Here is a 21,099-nt window from a genome sequence, read left to right as displayed (position 1 = left end):
GGTCTGGGCAGCAGATATCTTTATTTGCTGAGCTATCTCACTGGTCTATGAAATGATTTTAATTTGTGTTCTCTAAATAGCTTAGAGAAAGACAATACTTTATTTCTTTATTTTAGATTTCTAAATAAATTTAATATTGCTTTACAGTAGCCATTCATAAATTTTTGAAGAATGCCTAATGTTTCCATAATCATACACATAAAATAAGCAGAGTTCTCATTTTGTTTATCTGTAAACTAATCAGGTTTGCTTATATGCATATTTATTGAATAAGTAAGTATGTTAGTACTTTTTAAACCAGCAAATTCACCTAAGCAATTGTAGTATAAAGTATTTAAAACTTAAATAATTTTAGAACTGTCTATATCTTAACAAAATTTATATAATTAATAAATCATATTTGTAGAGAATATTTTAAGATGCTCTGTTTTCATTAAGGTTGATGTATGTGTGAACATATACATATAATTTTTATAGTAAAATTTCAACTCTTGATTATTCTAAAGACAGTTTATGTTTGTGCTATAAAAACTACAAGTTTTCCCACAACTTTTTTTTTTGTAAACACAATCTCACATCTTCAAATGCTTCTCTTAGGGCAGAGTGACTATATGGGTAAAATCTGCAATATGTTTTTTTTTTTTCAGAGTCAGGTAGATTGGTTAATGTTTCTCTGACTTTGCCACTTGGTGCCTCTGTGGATGCTAGTAAGGTTCTGTCTCCCAAAGTCACCTTTTTGTCATTTGGCTTTGGCACATGATATTGAAAAGGATATTAAATACAAGAGCACAGGATTTCTTCTTGATTAGCAAATGATGTCTAATGCTCAATACTCATAGGATTTGAGGTAAATATTTGTTGAGTTGGCAAATAGGTATAAAGTAAGGGACTGGGGGAAGGTTGTCTCTGATAGAAGGGGAAATTGAGTAGAGAGTTTGGATGATTGGGTGGAGCAGGAATTGGAGGACCAAATGAGGGAAGGGAGGGAGCCCTGCTGTTGGTTGTTTTTTTTACTCTTTTGGGGTACCTGCCACCCAGCTCCCCAAATAAATCACACACAGAGAGACTTATTCTGACTTACGAATGCCTGGCTTAATCTTGGCGTGTTTCTAGCTAACTTTTCTTAATTTAAATTATCACATCTATTTTTGCCTCTGGGTTTTTCCTTTTCTTACTTCTGTAATCCTATTTTCGCTCTTAGTTCTGGGTGACTGGTCGCTGCTTTTTTCAGTCCTTGATCTCTCTTGTTCTTTCCTCTTTTCATCCCAGATTTCTCCTTCTATTTATTCTCTCTGTCTTCTTGTCCTGCCTATCTTTTCTCCTGCCTGCTATTGGCTGATCAGCTCTTTATTAGACAATCAGGTGTTTTAGATAGGGAAATAATCACATCTTCACAGATGTAAACAAATGCAACAGAAAAGAATGCAACACATCTTTGAATAGTTAAAACAAATGTTCCGCAGCATAAACAAATGTAACACATCTTGAAATGGTATTTTACAACAGAGCCCCAAGTAGACATCTTTCATTGGTAAATGAAGGCAGGAATGGATTATATCCAATTTAGATGTTGGCCGAAGGGACCCCATGGGAGCCTCCAATAACCCAGGCTATTGCCAAAGTTATTGGCTACACTCCACAAACTGACAGTAAGGCTATATTGCTGAAGACAACTACACAATTCTCTGAACACAGAGAAGTCAAACTGGTTCCTACCTAGAGGCTTTACCACTATGGACTAGTGTCTATGCTACTGGAAGTTACTCTGTGCACTACCAAAGGAAAAAGGTAAAGATCAACCTAGCTACAAACCCTTTAATTTACAATGGTGATCTGCCTTCAAGATATACGAGTGCAATAGTGACACAAAGCTTATGAGAGTGAGCAACCATATCTGATTTAACTTAAAGCCTACTTTATGAGCTAGAACCCAACCCCAACACTGCTTGAATTGTCAACATGAGATTCAACAAATCAGAGACCTAAGAGGAACACCAAATACTACCTTTCTGCTTAAGGAATATAGAACAAAAAGACTCCCAATGATATTTTGCTATATTCATAGATCACTGTCTTGTTCAGTTATTATTAGAAAAGCTTCTTTTGCAATAGTTTGGAACAAATACAGAGATGCACAGCCAGAAAAGGTACAGAGTGTGAGACACCTTAAAACACTCAGTCCTAAATGGAATATCTCCATCAAATTCCTCCCTGCAGGGCTCAGAGAACCATGTGGAAAAAGAGGCAGATAGAGTGTGAAATCCAGAGGGGATGGAGGGACCTCGACTCTCTAAGTATTATAGGACTGATGCACATATGACCTCACAGAGACTGACAGCATACCCAGAGCCTGCCTGGGTCTGCATAGATGGGGTCCCAGAGCAAGAGGTGAATTTAATACCAGTCCCAACCCTAACCTAGAAGTTATTACCAACTGATAGTCACTCATAAACAAAAATGAGTTTTTTTCCATTGGAGTCTCACTGCAGCTACAAACCCAATGCTCTGTAGTTGATATAAAACCACAAAACAAACTCAGTGGTATCTTTCAAGGTTCTTTGTCTTATAATGTCTTGTCAAGGCATTTTTTTTGTAACCTTACAGATACTTTGTGTATATATTGTGGGTTCTGTTTTGTGTTTTTATGGGATTCCTCTCTGTGCAAGTGTGTGTGTGTGTGTGTGTGTGTGTGTGTGTGTGTGTGTGTGCATCTATATGTGTTTCTTATGGTTTTGTTATTCAACTCATTTCTTCTTTTGGTTGTTTTATCCTACTCCTGATTGGCTTTTTAAATCTTATTTTTAAATTATTATTCTTTAGATGCCCATTTGTTTTATAAGGGAGAACAAACATGGTATGGATTTGGATGGGAGGGAGGTAGGGAGGATCTCAGAGGAGTTGGAAGAGGGAAAGCCATAAACAGAATATATTAGATGAACAAAATCTATTCTAAATTTTAAAAAGTAAAATATTTTAAAAGGCTACAAAAACAGTATTAATATAATTGGGATATTTGAGGGAAACTACAGATTATACTCCAGGAACAATTCTTGCTGGAGATATTTCTAGAAAGCCCAGAGTAAATTTATTTTCTGTGTCTGACGTCTCCTACCCATTCAGACAATGAAGAGATTTGTGCTATAGCCAGGGGTGCCCAGACTTGCTCTAGACTCCACATTTTTTTTTTGTAAGATAACTATTGCTGGATGACGGAGTGCACAAATTTAAACCCAGCACTTTGGAAGCAGAGGGAGGCAGAGATTTCAGAGTCTGCATAAGTCTTGGTCTGCATTGTAAGGTACAGGCGAGCTGGGCTATATAGTAAGAACCTGTTTTTAAAATAAATGCAATTTATTTTAAAATTATTCACTTTTTGTAATTTTCTTATAATCTTTAGTAGAAGTACAAACAAGCCAAGTAAATTAAAGCACCTTAGGATATAATTTAATGAAATTTGCTATAGAAATGAAAATTTGTCCAGAATGTAAGCATCTACACCAGAAAACAGGAAGTATTGCCTTGCGTCTGTGTTATTAATATTTTATATGTTTAAAAGCTGGCCCCAAGCTTATGTTTCTCCTCTGTGCTGGGATTATGGTCTTGCATTATCACCCCAGTATTTAAAGCAAAAGATTCTTCAATGCTCACTACCATTTACTTCAGCAAGATATCATCTGTTTTTCCCCAATTCTATCCCCTATGAAGGTTTGACACTGTAGTTATTCTGTACACATAAGCATTTCATGTAGATTTGCTTTATAAATCAAAGAGTAAGATTTCTGACCCAGAACCAATTTTATTTTCTTTAGGAACTTTATTGCTTACATCAAGAAAGTAGGCAATAAGGAAATCCTTTGCTAGGCTTTTGTAAAAATTGCTCACTTTTGTATTAGAACCGGGGTTATTTCTTAACTTTAAAACTTTTGGCTTTAAGTATATGCCACAATTTTTAGGCATTGTATCATTACCATAAATACTGTCAAAGTGCCTGCAAAGTCTGAACATTTGTTATTTACCTCAGCAATCAAAAAGCTTTCCACCAATAAAATTTTAACCAATAAAAAGATCTTCAAGTTCATCTAATGATGCCGTTCAACATATTTTCACTTATAAAAAGACTATCTAATCTTTTCAATGAATAAATTTAGGATCTTAACCACTTCACTTTTACATATTCATGACTTCATGAATTTGAAGGCATAACTTAAATAATTCATCCATAATGAGACATTTTACAAACCGTCTTAAGTTTCACAAAGAACTGTGCTACTTTCTTCTTCACACCTCTCGCTCAGTTGCGATGGTGAAGCTGTCTAGGCACTTGAAGCCTCACCCCCTGCACTCAGCAGTTTGAGGTCCCTTGCAACTGGAATGATGAAGGGCAGAGCTCTGTCTGTGAGGGCCCAATGATTTGCACTTGATGGAAGATGAAGCAATCGCTATGATCACCAAGTTTGCGTGTTTGCTTGCAAAGCTTATCATTGTACTCGACAGCTTTAATTTATATAGAGAAAAAGTAATTTATTTGGAGACTATTTCTAAATAGCCAAAAGATGTTCGGTTTGGTTTTAAATGTTCACTTATTTTTTTCCTCTGGAAAATACCCAAAAGCTGTGGAAATCTAAAACATTGATACATGAATTTTTAAAGTTTGGTGTATGAAATTATATCAACTAATATCTGAAAATTTAGATATGTATTTCTTTTCCAAGTAATTTTGGTTGTATCAATTAGCTATGGTGAAGAGAAGTATGTCAAAATAATCAGTGGTTGCTATAGGAGATGTTAAATATTCTAGGAAATCAATACACCAGAAAGAAGATAAGTGTTCAAGAAACTCATCATCAATATACAGATATCCATAGTAGCAAGGCTTCATCAATCCAGTCAAATGTACATCGATTTTGCAAGTAAGTTGAAAGTAAACTTAAAACCAAAAATCATCTCCACCACTGCTCCTAGTACTTGCTCTTTCCCTGCCCTTTAATCTAAGCATCTCCATGATGCTCCGGGCATAGACATCTCTCAAGTTAACACTGATATAGGAGTCAGTGGCAATGTTCTTGGTAAGCTTCTTGAGAGCTTCACGCTGTCTCATGGCTGCTTCCTTGAGTTTCAAGGTGAAGTAGCAAGCAGAGAAGCGATCATTAATAATGGCAATAGGCAAGGCCAAGACAAGGATTCCTGATAGGATACACATGAAGGCCACAATTTTGCCTGTGGTGGTGTCTGGTCTAATGTCCCCATATCCTACTGTAGTCATTGATGTTGTGGCCCACCACCATGCACAAGGAACACTTGTGAAGGTTGTGTCAGGAATGCTTTGCTCTGCAAAGTATTCTATTGTAGAAAATATAGAAATCCCCACAGATAGAAACAGGAGCAGTAGGCCAACTTCTTCATAGCACTGGGTGATTGTCATCCCAAGTGAGCGCAATCCTGCAAGAGAAGAGCAGCTGTCAGGCTTGAGCATCCTTCTGATTTTCTTCTCCCCTTCCCCTCTCCCTCCTTGCAATCCACCCACAAACATGTTCTGCATAACTAATATGCTGAGCAATGTTCTGGAGATACAATGAAGACGTCATTATGACCTCTGTATTCGGGAAGCTTATAGTCTTGTTGGTGGGGCCAGGTTTGAAGGATAAAGAGAAATGTAGCTACATTCATGAATTTACTTGGTAATTATTGAGTTTATGCTGTTTATGCTTTTATTTTTTTCATGTAAAAAATGAAACTGAAATATATAGAGAGGTGTCTTATAGCAGTTTGTCACTTCATGGAATCAAAGTTTTTGGCAGGGATGTATGTGGAGAGCTCCTATGATCAAAGTTGCTTTCCAATGTATCATTTCAGTACTTCCTTTTATCATCATTTTGATGTTGTTCTAATATATTTTTGCCTTTTATTTTCTTACTCATGGTAAAGATTAGTAGAATGAGATGCTCCATAGAAATGAGGGGTAGATTCCATGGCAACGAAGTGGAAAAGCAGGAGTACATTAGGCACTGGTGACAACACAGCTGTCAAATGTATATCCAGAACACACTCTTACCAGTGTATAGGAAGGTTCTAGAGTTCCCAGAATACTTATTAAATTCTGGTCCTTATCTCCTTTAACCATATGATAGTACTGATTTCCTGTAAGAAGATACAACTGAGCAACGTATTCTTTCATTGCCAAAGTTTTGAAGTTTTCTCTTCAAATTTTGAGATATTTTATTCTTATTATCACCTATTTTTAAAGAACAATGTACATAAACTTACAAGTTTAACTTAAAAAAAAAACCCTCCAGAGTAACTTTGTAATACCTCATTAGAAAATTATCTCTAATGTGTTGATATGGAATGACAGTTAAGAAATAATTTGACATAAGTATGTACAGTGTTTAGAACAACTGATTACACTTAAAGATAAAATATCATCCACATAACTAAATTTAGTTACCCCTCAAAAGTACCACGTGACAGATTTTGTCCCTGTTGTGTCATTTTGCAGATATGGAGTTTGACATTAACAGGGCTGGTGTATCTAGAACAAAGCTACAAACCCTGGATTTATACCAAGACTGTCAGGGATTCTATCCATTATTATACAACATCTCCCAATCAATGTTTCAAATATGTGGGAACTTATGATGTTTGTGGCCATATTTTCTAAATGCTCTCCTTGACATAAAACTATAAAGTATTCACCCATTCATTGTACACTTTAAATAAATTAAGGTTTTGCTAATACTTTATACTTGCTTTAGAACTGAGAAAACTTTCAAGGAGGTGACACTGTTGAAATTACTATTATTTCGCTTTTTCTTTCTTTTGGAAAAAACGTAGCTCTCAGTGTTTTATAAATTGAATCCCGGGAAGAGTTTATAAATACTCAAAGAAAGCATCCCATTATCTGTGTCAGGAAACAAAGAATGTTACTTGTAAAAGTTCTTGGAAACCCCATCATCAGATCCCTGGTGTGTAAGGCTAGCTAGGAAAACACATGACTAGAATTTTGTAGGGTGAGTCTTAATTACAGAGATGTAGAAAAAGAAATTGCAGGTTAATTTCTTCCTACATTAATAGGCAGGCGTAGCTACCATGACCCTTACTGTGGTCATGCAGAGGTATGTTTGTGGACATTGATGGCAGCATACTTTGTAAATACACTTGTTTGTGTGTATATACATTTGTATTATATTATTATGCATGCTGCCCAATCTTTCTCAAAAATACATATGACTTCCAAATTATGTAGCTCAAAAATAATTGCATACACAATAAAGTGCAAGATCCAGAAAGTAGTACATATACTAAAATTTTACCTTTTGACAGGTGGGGTTGAGAATTTACATTTGAACAAACTCATGGGAATATTCTGTTTTCTTTAAAATTATGCCTGTAATAACCCAATAATATTCAGTAGTCACAAAACCAACTACTGAGCACCATTAATTTCAGATCATAAATAATTCTATTTAATTGCTCTAAATCTAATTTAATTTTCATTGGCATTGGTTGTAATTTTCAAGGGCAAGTTAATGTGTGTGTGTGTGTGTGTGTGTGTGTGTGTGGTTGAGAAAGAGAGAGAGAGAGAGAGAGAGAGAGAGAGAGAGAGAGAGAGAGAGAGAGAGAGGTGTATTTTTTCTAGGGAATGCTCATTTGATTTTTCAAAGTTTAAGAAAATTCTCAAATACCAAGTAAGGCATTTAGTTACTAAATTTTTTCTTCCAAAGCAAATGATCCTATTTTTTAATAAAAAACTAGAGGAAGGCCATCAAAACCTGGCCATCTCTTGTCTGCCGTGACTAAAAAAGTCTCTTCTCTCCAGTCAAGAACAAAATTCTATATATTTATTTTTTGGAAATAGAAAACAAAATAACTTATGGCCTATATATAGTATATAATTTATTTGTATGCCATTTATGTATGCTTTATGTCTGACCTTTGAGAAGAATGTCTTAATGTATATATGTATCTATATGGCATTGTATTATATTAAACTGAAGGTAAAAGATGATCAGATTGTTCCACAATCCTTGTAGACAGAAAGTCTGTGAGAGATAGCTCTGTACCTCTGATAATACCTTGAAGATTTTGCTTTCTAGTACTTTTTAAGAGTGAGGGGTGGATAAGAATGGAAGGTGGTGATGTTCTCATTTACATAATTTTTTTTTGTTTGACTATTTTGGGGGAAGGTTTCAAGATGGGCTTTCTCATTACAACAGTCTTGACTGTCCTGTAACTCACTTTGTAGACCAAGTTGGCCACGAACTCACAGAGATCTGCCTGAAGCAAAGAGAAATTAAGACACCATTGAAATATGAATACCTGTAGAATGCCTTCCCAGTTTTAGCATGCGCAGAGCCCTGAGGAGCCTCAAAACCTGGACCAAGCGCCCCACGTTTTCCAGCTCCTGCGTGGTGTGGCTGCCACTCAGACTTTCCACCAGAAGAGTTATGTAGAAGGGCAAGATAGCAAGGAGGTCTATGATGTTTGGCACCTTCCTCAGGAAGCGGCATCTGTCCTTCACACACAGGAAGCGCAGGAGGAATTCCCCGGTGAACCAGCTTATACACACATATTCCAAGATCTCCAACAGCTGGAGGTTGAGCCAACTTAGCTCAGCTGACATCAGGGCCATGTTGACAATGGACACTGCCACAAAAATGATGGAGATTACTCCGAAGATCCTGGCTGCTGTGGAAGACCCAGGTTTCTCCAGGATATCCCAGAGCTTTTGGCGGACAGTGGGACAAGGTCCTTGCGAGAAGTCCTGCTCACTCTCATGTTGGCTCTCCTGGTCATCCGTGTCCTTCTTAAAGTCAAGTGTCTCACTCAGCTCCTTTCTCCTGAAGTATCTTTCAGGGAAGACAACTTTGTGATTAATTTAAAAAAAAAAAATAACACATATAGAAGGACAAAAGAATTAAGTTTGACAGAGAGGTCACACTTACACAGGGATAAAATATAGAAATATATATTCATATTTTACCCAGGGTGGTCCCTGCCAGATTTCCCATTTTTTAAATGACAGTTTCTTAGTAGAAATTTATGCAAATAGGATTTATTCATAACCAGGCAATTTTGGATTAATGAATTTTTGTGACTTAATTTTTGGTGATAAGAACATCTGTTTGCCACTGGAACATTTGTGTGTATAAAAGAAAAATATCCCTGAAGGAGTAATAGTAGCCACAGGTCAACAGGAAGTCACTGTCAGAGTCTATATCTTTAAGGGCCAGAGGAGGTCCTTCAAGCAAGTTTTTCACAGATAAAGTACTGATTTGATGGCAATAAACCGAAATATTTCATTCCTATGTATCATTTGAAGCATATTTTTTTTTCTGACTCAGCTACTTAATTACCAGATGCTTACTTAAAGCCTGATCAGCCTGGGCTTTCACAAGAAATCAGAATATTAATTTCTGGAAGAAACGGGACAAGAAGTTTCTTTGCTGTTGTTTCTGTTTTGCCTTTAACGTTCAATGCACAAGTTGACTTTAGGATTGATTTCTAGTCTTATGCAAACACCTTAGCCTCCAGTCAAGAGGCAGACGAACCTATTGACAAGGCTCTGGAGTAGGCAAGTTTACACAAAGCCTCAAGCCTTGCCTATGCCTTCTTATTAGCCCAACTCCTGACTTCCCACCCAGCTGCCGCGCCCTGCCTTGTGGGTACCTGTCCCTGCAGCAGGAGTCGATGCTGAGTTCGTCGATGCCCCAATACTGGATCTCCTGAAGAAAGGAGAGAGCGCACAGCTGCTCCATGACATGCAGGCGACCAGTGCGGTAGTAGTGCAGGACATAGCGGAACGCCTGGGAGCTCCGGTCGAAGAAGTACTCGTTGTCCACCGGGTTGGCATCATCACAAAGCTCCAGGGGGCTGGGAGCCGCAGCGAGGGCTCCTAGGCGGCGGTAGGAGGCCACCACCACGGCCAGCTTGCCCAGCCGCGTGTGCGGGAAGCAGGACAGAGCCTGCTGCGAGAGCACGAAGCGGCTGCCGCCCACGTTGACCGTGAGGCAGTCCCCCAGAGCCAAGGGTTCCCCTTCGCCCTCGCTGCAGAATACGCTGGAGTCCAGCGAGGTCAGCGAGCCACTGTCCAGCGACGAGGAATCTAGCAGCGGCCGGTTGCGGGGTGACAGATCCATCCCGACCACCTGAGTCTGAGGGCACCACCAAGTTGGGAAGGCTCTGGATTAACGCTCGGGTTCCCAAGAGGGCGGTGGCACTGCCCCTCCTGGCGACAGGGATCTCCCAGGCTCCCGAGGGAGAGGCCTCCCACTTGCGCACCCCGACTCTCTCCACCCCCCAGCTTGATGGCTGGTGTCGCTAGGGAGCTGCGAGTGCGCGGTAGAGCGAGGAGGCTGGGAGACCAAGAGTGGTCGCGCGCGCAGAGGGAGCCGGTCATGCAATCAGGTGTCCTCCAGGAAGGAAACAGCCAGGACACAAGCTATGTCCCGGTGGCGGTGGCTCTTCCTAGATATAGGCACAGCCTTCTTTCAACTTTGTAATTGAGACCCCACACTGTGTATGGATAGTATAGCTGGCGATTCTGATGGAGGAGCTGGCAGGGGGGGCGACGCGAAGATCTGGAGGGCGGAAGCAGAGAGGAGGACTCTGTCAGGTGCCTGGGAAGCAGGATGGTGACCCTCGCTTTTATCCAGTGGCAGACGAAAAGTTGTGAAACTGGTGGCGACAGCAGGATCTGAGTACTGACTCTAGGATTTATAACGTCCCTCTTTTATTGCAAGGGGTTCACTCTGTGATGTTCTCTAGTGCTGTGAACACGTGGAAGGGGGGGGTGGGGAACATGTCTGGGGTACCCGACTCAAGATTTCCTCCCACTTCTCTCTGGTTCCCATCTGTCTTTCATGCTAGATTTTCTTCCCTCCTCCCTTAGGTTTTGAGCTCCTACTTCAATAAAAAGGCTAGTTACTTATTTATTCATTTTTAGTTGAAGTTCCAGTGGGCAGTGGGTCATTATGAACTGAGGGGCTCCAGTTTGCTGGGTGCCCTTGAGCACAGGGAACACCGCACACTTCTTAAGTTTTCTCAGAAGAATCATTCTGGGCGCATTCTCCAACACAAAGGCGAGCTCTCACTTAAGGAAAAGGAGGAAGGCAGAAAGACAAGGAATAGAACAAGCGTGGGCTGAGGCGAGGGTTTAAATAACAGCGACCCCACGGTTAAAGGAGAAGCCAAGTTCAGGAGAGCAGGTGAGATCAGCTGAGTGCCTACTGGCCCCTTAGAGCTGTCTCCCCCCCCCCCCCCCCCCCCGCCGCCAACCTGTTGGACCCAGGGCCTAGAAGTGAGGGAAGGAAGGACAGTGACTCACCTGTAATTTCTGGCACACCTGGGAGTTGTTCAGCCAGTGTAGCTGGCAATGTAACCTTCTTTAGTCCTTCTGGTCTACACTTGAAAATTCTGACTTCACCAGCCAGGAAGGGAAGCTGCACAGGGCTCAGATCATAGCTTGCGTTTGCTGCTTCACTCTGCCTGCACCAGCATCCTGGCTCCTGGCCTCAGGATTCTGCTGAGAGTTACACGCCCCCTTGTGTAGGGCTCCTCTGGAACCTGCACCCCCGAGGTGGTCAGTTCCTTAAAGAAGAATAGAAGGTGAGGAAGGAGGGAGACTAGTCCCAGGGAGGAAAGATGTGCTCACTGACACTGAATATTGCACCTATCTGAGGATGCTTCAAGAATCGTTGTATTTGATTTTCATTCCTCACCATCTGTGTCTATAAAATGTTCCAACATCTCCAAACTGGTGAAGGGCTGTGAAGCAGGGTAGCAGGGTTAGGACAGTTATATTCTACTTCCCAAACATGGATAAGGATTTATCATTATGTCTAACAACCATTTATGCTCAGTATTTTCCATAGGGAATGTGAACCATGTGAACCAGTCTCTCTCTCTCTCTCTCTCTCTCTCTCTCTCTCTCTCTCTCTCTCTCTCTCTCTCTCTCTCTCTCTGTCTCTCTCTCTGTCTCTCTGTCTCTCTCTCTCTCTCTCTCTCTCTCTCTCTCTCTCTCTCTCTCTCTCTCTTTGGGACTCTTCATTATTATTTATTTTGTGGACCTGAGTGCCTCAGCAAGACATCCAGTTTTAATAAAGAAGACTAAACATTTACTGGCTGCTTATTTTATACCATGACATTTTGTAGACTCTCTACTAGGGCCACATCTTGTTTAGTCCTAACAACACAATGAGATACCCATGTGCTCATTAATGGAAGAAGAAATGGAGACAGAGAGGTTGAGTGTTTATTCAATACATATTCAAGCATAGCCCTAAATGGGCTGCCTCTGGAAGTTAAATGTGGAGATGATGGTTTTTTGTTGCTTTTCATACAAATTGAAGTTGGATGATTTTTTGCTTTATGTTTCCAATGAAGAGCCAGCATTCATGATGTCCTGGGCCTTATTTTAAGTGCTTAACAGATGCTGGGAAGGAAACGGTTAGAATTCCTTTTTGTGACTCTTTCAGCTAACCAGTGAGCAAAATTCAACACATTCTTTTAACGCTGGTATTTCTTGGTGATGGTTCTATTAGTAGCTCTCGCTTTGGTTAACTTTTACCTCTCTAAAGAACTCTTTCAAGCAGAAAATACACAGACTGATTATCCCAGGAAACGTTATCATTTATGTTTAGATACTGTGTTGTTTTTAAGATATGTCCTTTTATACTGAGGATAAAACTTCATCTCAATCATAGATGAGTTAGGTACTGAAAGAACAAAAAGTTCATAGCTCTGTTAAGACATATGGTCAGTAGTTAAGGTCTACACTAACTTCACAGATCGTAGTAAGGAAACAGGTAAATTTTTACAGAATTACTTTAGGTAAGGAAGGGGAGGAGGCTTTTGGGTGGCACTGCCAGATCCCTGACCCTCAGCTGTGACGAGTGGTGTTCTAAGGAAGGAATTATAATAATAACAACAGCCATCTTTGGGAGTATGAGGCTGTGGTTCAGTGGATAAGAACTTTTGTTGTGCAACCACGAGGACCTGAGTTTAATTTTCTAGAACCCATATAAAAACCCAAGTGTGGTGGCCTGTTTTTAACTCCATTGCTATACAGGGGCAAAGAAATGATGATAGTTTTGGGGGCTCAGTGGACACCAGTGTAAATCTGGGTTCAATAGATCTGTCTCAAGGGAATAATAAGCTGAAGGGTGATAGAGCAGAACACACCTCAAGTTCTTTTCTGGTCTTTTGTCTGTGCAGGCACATGAACAAACACACATAAGCATATACATCACATATATGCTACCGATACACACATATGAATTGTGACTTTTTAAGCATAAAGCCCTTTGCTAAGTATCTGAATTCTCAAAGTGCTCATATAGACTAGCGTTGTCATCATGACATACTTCAATTTGTCTCTTTAGTGACAATTGTGAAAATAAATGTTAAAATTTATTAATTAATAAATGCTGAAAGTTTTATACTACCATAAAATAAAATCATTTTTTGGATTTTGAAAAATAATATTATTCATATTATTCTTTACTCAGTTTATCTGGAATCCTTTTGGGGAATAGACTATGATATTTCTGTGAAATTACTCTTGATAGTAATGTTTCAAAATAATGATAGCACACAGACATGACCTTAAATCTTTGAAGTTTTATTTAAGAAAATATATATTCACTATTAATTTATATCCCAAACATTTTTTTGTTAGATTTTTTTTCTTTAAAAAAATACCAATCCAAATTCCTACTCCTTCCCCTCCTCCCATTACCTCCATCTACCCTCTTATGCCACCCTGTCCAATCCTAAGAGAGGGCAAGGCACCTTGCCCTGTGGAAAGTTCATGGCCCTCCCCACTACATCTAGGCTGAGCAAGGTATATATCCAAAGAGAATAGGATCCCCAAAAGCCAGTAAATGCAGCAGAGACAAATCCCAGTGTCACTGCCAATGGCCCCTCAGTCTATCTCAGCCATACAACTGTCAACCACATTCAGAGGGACTAACTAGCTTGGTCCTATGCTTGTTTTTCCCAGTTCAGCTGGAGTTGGTGAGCTCCCATTAGCTCAGGTAAACTGTTTCAGTGGATGAACCCTTCATGGCCTTGACCTCTTTGCTCATATTCTCATTCCTTCTACTCTTCAACTGAACCTTGGGAGCTCAGTCCAGTGCTTTGATGTGGACTCTGCCTCTGTTTCCATCTGTTGCTGGATGAAGGTTTTATGGTGATATTTAAGATAATCATCAATCTGAATACAGGGCAATGCCAGTTTGAGCACCCTCTCCACTATTGCCTAGAATCCACAAGGATGGCCCCAGCTAAGACCCTGTATCCCAAATCTTTAACTTCAAAGTTTTTATAATTAGATAAGGTGATTTGATGAGGAAGTAGTTTGAATAAACAGCTTAAAAGAATTTAACTTAGGACAATTCTACTTTTTCACTCTTACCCCCCCCCATCAATATAGGCTCATGTGTTTACATACAATTCTCTTAAATTTTATTATTCATTAACAAAGGAGATGACATTTCATGTGGTGCGTGCATCACTTTGCCTTGCTGTGGCTTTCTCTGGGGTTGACGGTCAGGTAAATCAGTTGCGTGGATATTTAAGAATGCCTTTGCGTATGGATAAGATGATTTTGCTCTCTTCCTCCTCAGCACTGAGATATGTTCAAAGAAAATAAAATCTGCTGACTTCTATGTATTCATCCTTCATGTGCCTTCTAGGTGCTTGGAATAAATCCTCCCAACCGTATGACAGCCCACTCTAAGGCAGAATTTAGCTTAATGTGGGCTTGTTCTGGATTCCTGCCAAGGGGAGGCAATTATCTTTGGAAGTACCTAGGAGCTCGTTTTCATAGCCTTGTCTGCTACAGAGATAGCAGGATGCACTGACAAAGGTGGTGATGACAATGCTATCATGATACGCATAGCTACTACCTTAATGTGTTCCGTTCATGTTCTGTCTTCTATTGACTGCACAGCCTTAACAAGTTGCCTCATTTTCTTTGTCTGTTAAACAGGAGCCAGGAGTGTACTTTAGGCTACTGTTTTCAAATTAAATGAGATAAAATGCTTCCTGTAGTTCCATTTTTTTCTTGTTTTTATGAAAGTTTTTAAAATACATTTTTCATTTTTTCTAATCATAATATTATTGTATTATTTTATCTTCCCCTTCTCTCTAAAACCTCCTGTGTACCCACATTTTTTAATAATTTAGGAGTTTTTTTCTAATATCCATCCTTTATACGTCAGTAAGTATTTACTATGTGATAGGCACCACACTAAGAACTTGACATCTTGCATCACTATTATACCACAGAACCTTTCAGAACAGATAATAGTATATGTTACAGATATAAAAGAAAGAGACCATTAAAATAATTTTCCATGTGTCACATAGACTGATGATATTGATTTGACTTTGTTTATTCAATTGAAAGCTTGTATTATTTGAAAAGGCATGCTATAAAATGACACCTTAATAAGCAGGAATCAGTGGGAATCTCTTTACAAACAATTTTAAAAGGAAATATTTACTTTTATGCTCCACACAATTAAGACATTGACCATGTCTTATAGATAACGGCCAAAATAGTGCCTGTTAATTTCACAGCTTTTCCCCTCTATACAGGCTAGATGGAAAGCCTGATTGGCCATTTTATGATTTTCATTACACCACTGTGATCTTCAGAAGACATACACCAAATTTTTCTGGATTATCCATAACGTGTCGAGTAGGCACTTACTCTTCACTGATTAACTTCTGTAATTACCCTTAAATTAAACTTTTATAAACAAGATTTAGAAGTAGTGGTGCAGAAGCAGTACAAGTGCTGTGCCCCTCATACTCATGAGCTGTTAATTGAACCCAACATTGAGCTTCAATATTCCAATTAAGATCTTAAAATTCCCTTTTGCTTATCCTCCTCTTCCTTCCCCCGTTCTTTCTTCCATTTTTCCTCCTCCTCCGTTTGAAATAGGATTTCTCTGTGTAGCTCTACTGTGCTAAAACTTACTCTGTAGACCAGACTGGTATCAAACTCAGAGGTCTGCTAGGAGTTAGGTCATCCTCCTGTAAGTATATGCAAGTGTATGGACAACATCAATTAGGCATTTTTCTTTTCTTTTGGGGAGGGGTGTTCATAAGTGTGGGGGCAGACCTGTGATGACTGGGAAGTGTGATCAGAGTGCATTATGGGAGATTCCTAAGTAGTCAATAAAAATAATATGTTAGAAAAAGCCTTTTACTCAGCTTTTTTGAATTCTCTTATGTTGAAAGATCAAGAACCATTAAGAACTGTACTTCTCTTGAATGTATGTAGTTTATTGATATTAATAGTAAAATTTTATGTAGTCTATCTATTCCTTATTTCATCTAATATTTTTATCTCATTATCAAGGAACTCAGCAAAGTTAAAATTTCACCCAGGAATTATAAGAAACATCTGCACTCTCTTATATTCTGAAGGTTTTCTCATACTGTGTTTCTTTTGTTTCCCTGCAGGCTACTCATAGTTGAGTGGTTTATTGGCTGGCAATTATCCTTAGAAATTTATTTCTATAACCTGATGTTAGAGTCATAAATACTATATATGTATATATTTTTGTGTACCATATATTTTATGTTTCACACACATTATATGCAGTACTATAGACACATGAATATAAACACTAGAAATTGACAATACAGTGATGTTTAGAGTGACTACTAAGTAGAGCACGTTGTCATTACTTTGTGCAAGAGCTGGTAGGAAATCAGAAGAAACATATGAATCAATAGAGATACATGAAGATATATAAAGAGACATGGAATTCCTTCTTTAAAAATGGGTATTTGTTGTGGTCTAGTGTTCTCTTAGATAACATCTTCACAGAATTTGAACATGATATAATTAAATAAAATATCAAGTAACATTTTAGGTGCATATACTGAAATATATGGCTAAATGTTTTTGTTAACTGTATATGACACTATTTTGAATAATTTATTTTAATATCTAAGAGCATTATCTTATTTTTAGCACACAGGATTTTGTTAAGTTCATTGCACAGAAATGGAATGGCCACAGTTTTCTATATATTCAGTCAGTGCCTTTTACACTCAGCTCTGTATTTCACATTTTTGTGTCTTCTCACTGTAACAAAGAATGGATATATGGAGTTGGTAAGGTTTAATTATCTTTATTTTTTTTTGAAATTATAATTGTATCTCTTACCTACGCTTTCCCCTTTCCTCCATCAAACCTTCCCAAACCTTCCTTGCTCTCTTTCAAATTTATGGTCCCCTTTTTATTAATTGTTATTACATGAATGTAAATATTCATATATGTGTGTGTATTTCTAAATATAACCTTCTGTTTGTATAATGTTCCTTCTATGTATGTTTTCATGGTTGACCTTTTGGTATTAGATAAGCAGTTGGTGTGCTCTTCCCTGTAGAAAAATATTCTTTCTGATTGAAGCATTACTTAGTTGCCTGTAGTTCTTTGTGATTGGTTGAGTTCTTGTGGTTTTTCTCCTGTCCACATTGGCCTATTTATTAGTGTCCTTGCTTACCTCATGTGCAGTAGTCATGTCATGAGACTTCATGAATGTAGCCTCTTAAATTACTAGGAGGCAGTCTCAGAGCAAACTCTGTGATCTACTCGCCCTTACAATCCTTCTACTTCATTTTCCAAAATGTTCCTAGAGCCTTTGGTACATTTTTGAGACAAGATCTTACATTCTAGTCCAAATTTATTTCCAACTCAAAGTAATCCTCCTGCTTCAGCCTCCCAAATGCTAGAGTTTTAGGCATGAGCAACCATGATCAGCACATACTAATATACTAATCTTATTGATTTAGAAATCAAGCAAGCAAGAAAGAAAGAAAGAAAGAAAGAAAGAAAGAAAGAAAGAAAGAAAGAGAAAAATAAATTTGGGGTGAATACATTTGTTCCAGTATATATTTTCTCTACACAGTAGAGAAAATTGTAATGGTAGCAACTGAATGTACAATTTGTCATTCTTCCAACATGGGAAACACAAGGAGCCATATGGCCTCCCTCACCATGGCATTTGATTGACATCTCAGTTTTAGACATGGCCTCACAGTTCTCCCACAAACAGATTTCCCGGAAATCTAAAAGAGTAGGAATCCAGGGGAAGTCAACGCATTACAAATTTGTCATATCTGTTCTCATCTTTGTTTGATCAAATTTATCTTCTTTAGTAAGCAGCTGAAGATGGTTTATTTTTATAATAGCAGACAGCTTTATTATGGCTTAAAATAAAAAGTCATGGAAATGAAGGCAAGGACCCCCTTCTTCCCAAATCTGTCATTGACAAATAGCTCAGGAGTGAGACATAGGGCCTCTTGAACCCCTTTAAGAACATACATTTATCTGCTGATACCCTAGCTTGTACAGACCTAGCACAGCGATCCAAAGCTGTTACTTTGTGATTACAATGACTTTTTTTTTTTTTTTTTTTTACCTCGGATATGTTTTCACAAAGCTTATACAACGGTTTAGGGTAAAAATAAATGGTTTGTGAAAAAAACGAAAACTTGTTAATCCAGGAAAGCCACTGGTGGGGTTGTGTAAGTGTGTGTGCATGTGTGTGTGCATGCATAGGTGTGTGTTTGTGTGTGTTATGGTTGAAAGCAAAATTAGAGAGGGTATAGTGGAGAGAATAATTATATAAATGTCCCTTTTCTAAATATTGTGAAACTGTCAAAGAACAAGCAATGAAAATGTGGCTTTCAAATCACCTGTTAAAGAGCGCAAATAAATAGTAATTTTGAAATTAATTTAGGAAATTGTTAATTTTGTAAGATTGTTGGGAGCCACGTAGCCTAATTTCAGATAAGCGTGTGACTAGCTGTCCACTGGGGTTCCATGGGGCAAGGCACCTGTGCAGGTGGGCTCTAGTTTGTCAAGGACTAGTAGTTCCATGGTTCATGCCGCTTTCAGGCTCTCTTCTCTCTCATTAGACTGGTTATTCGTTGTGTGATTTTTAGTTTTACTTTGTCAGTCACCCATGAAACAGCTGTATGTAATTTTCCCTGGAAATTCTGTTCCTTTTAAAATATTCCCTAAGATTCAACATGGGGCTAATGTTTTTCAAATCTCTTATCTAGAATTACCTAACTACCACTCCTAATCCTAGGAGAGAAAGATAGGAACCTATGAGAAAACAACAGTTGGAACATTAACCATGTCTCTCTCATAGTTCCAGAAAGGAAGGTAGGGCATGCATGTACAGAATAAGGAAAAAGCCTCAGGAATACACATAATGCCAATTGTTGAGAGTAAATTCCCTGGGCACCAATCATATAGAATTAATAAAAAGATCTAGTATATTCTGATGGGAATAATGCAATAGAAAACATGGGGTGGATAGATCCATCTTTGCCATATATAGCAATACTGGCAGAAGAAGTTACGGTATAGTGAGATGGAAAAAGAGTGCTCTGTCAAAGTCTGCCTTTTACAGAGAGATTGAGACATGAAACCCTCTTCTAGAAAAGGGAACTGTATAAAAATATGCCTCACAGACATGAAATAGTAGTCTGGGTTTGAATATTGTCGTCCTTAAAGCATTGTGCTCATGTTTGCTACTTTTTAACTTTGTAGCCACAGAGGGCCTAGTTTGGTCCTATGCAGGCTCCCCTGCTATTAGTGGGAGTCAGTATGCTCCAACTAACTCAAGTCAGCTCTTTCTGTGGGTATCCCCATTATTGTCTTGACCTCTTTGCTTATATTATTGCTCCTTCCTCTCTTTGACTGGTGTCTGGAAGCTTGGACCAGTGCTTAGCTGTGGATCTCTGCATCTGCTGCTTCCATCAGTCTCTGGATGAAGGTTCTAGAATGATAATTAAGGTAGTCACCAATCTGATTACAGAGAAAGGCCAGCTCAGGCTCCCTCTCCACTATTGCTTTGGGTCTTAGCTGAGGTCATCCTTAGGGATTCCTGGAAATTTCCCTGACGCCAGGATTTATGCTCTCTCAATCAAGATATCCCTTTCCTTGATCTCCCTCTCTGTTCTCTCCCCATATCAACCATCCTGCACACTCATGCCACAAGGACATTTGCTCAATTGTGTTCTTAGCAGCATTATTCATAATAGCTGGAACCTGGGAACAGCCCAGGTGCCCTTCTACCTAAGAATGGATAAAGAAAATGTAATAATTTACACAATGAAATACTACTCAGCAGTTAAAAACAACGGGATATTGAAATTATCAGGCAAATGTATGGAACTAGAAGAAACCATCCTAAGTGAGGTAAGCCAGACCCAGAAAGACAAACATGGTATGTACTCACTTACAAGTGGATATTAGATATAAAACAAAGGTTAACCAGCCTATAGCCTATGACCCTAGAGAAACTAGGTAACAAGAAGAACTCTAAGAATGACATACATGGAATCCCTGAGAAGGGGAATTAGACAAGATCTCCTGAGATAATTAGAAGCAGGGGTAGGGGATAAGGGAGAATGCAAGGGAATGTTGAGGGTAAAGGGGAGGGAGAAGGAGAACATGATGTATTTCTTAAAATAAAAAAAAAATAGAAGCCAATAATAAAACTGTTCATGTAGCCCTGGTAAGAAATATAACTTTGTTTAAGTATAAAAATAAAGGTGGCTTGAGCTATTCAGGGTCATTTGTGTGCAATCAACTTGGTGGTCAGAAGTTTTCCTTGCATCAGTGCTCCTTTCCTGTCTCGGGGCCTGACCCTAGCATAAGATGAACAAGATTTAGAATGCATCAAGATAGCTACATACACATAAAATAAAAATGTTTAAAAATAGTTTTTGTGGACTCTGGGATTAAGCCTAGTATTTGAACATAGTGGGCAAGTATTGTATGACTCTGTTACAAACTCGGTCCTCTTTTCAATTTTTACTTTGAGACCAGGCATCTCCAGCTTTCCCAGACTGACCTTGATCTTATTGTGGTGTTCTGAATGAGAAATGTTCTCCATAGGCTTGGGTATTTGAACACTAGTCTCCTGGTAGATGACACTGTTTGGTGGATTTTAGGAGGGCTTGTTAGATGTCACCGAGGGTAAGCTTTGAGGGTAAATAGTGTTGTCTAATTCCAGATCCCCTCTATCTTTCATGCTTCAAATGGATACTGTGACATCT

General features: G+C 38.7%; 1 protein-coding gene across 2 annotated transcripts; it reads right to left on the bottom strand.

The window, feature by feature from the left end:
• Positions 1–3,419: 3,419 nt before the first annotated feature.
• Positions 3,420–11,772, bottom strand: Kcnv1 (potassium voltage-gated channel modifier subfamily V member 1). 2 transcript variants are annotated; one of them, XM_075961037.1, is made up of 4 exons: positions 11,324–11,772; positions 9,667–10,577; positions 8,317–8,846; positions 3,420–5,439 (listed from the first exon to the last, which is right to left on the bottom strand). In XM_075961037.1, the coding sequence occupies exons 2-4, from the start codon at positions 10,134–10,136 to the stop codon at positions 4,928–4,930; spliced, it is 1,512 nt and encodes a 503-aa protein (XP_075817152.1). In that variant the 5' UTR covers positions 10,137–10,577; positions 11,324–11,772; the 3' UTR covers positions 3,420–4,927. The 2 variants fall into 2 exon arrangements, with proteins under 2 accessions (XP_075817152.1, XP_075817151.1); XM_075961036.1 differs by lacking the exon at positions 11,324–11,772 and having other exon boundaries at positions 9,667–10,731.
• Between the last annotated feature and the right edge of the window lie 9,327 nt (positions 11,773–21,099).

Source organism: Microtus pennsylvanicus, chromosome 2 (assembly GCF_037038515.1).
Source record: "Microtus pennsylvanicus isolate mMicPen1 chromosome 2, mMicPen1.hap1, whole genome shotgun sequence".
Lineage (NCBI taxonomy): Eukaryota > Metazoa > Chordata > Mammalia > Rodentia > Cricetidae > Microtus > Microtus pennsylvanicus.
Note: the sequence above shows the minus strand (reverse complement) of the source record. Positions and strands in the feature narration are given on the sequence as shown.

Bases quoted from the DNA above. Each gene is read 5' to 3' on its own strand.
- Kcnv1 (XM_075961037.1), bottom strand. From the start codon at position 10,136: ATGGATCTGTCACCCCGCAACCGGCCGCTGCTAGATTCCTCGTCGCTG. The intron at 8,847-9,666 runs GTACCCACAAGG...CTTCCCTGAAAG, and splicing joins GACTCCTGCTGCAGGGACAG to ATACTTCAGGAGAAAGGAGC. The intron at 5,440-8,316 runs GTATTCATATTT...CTTCTCTTGCAG, and splicing joins ACTGGGAAGGCATTCTACAG to GATTGCGCTCACTTGGGATG.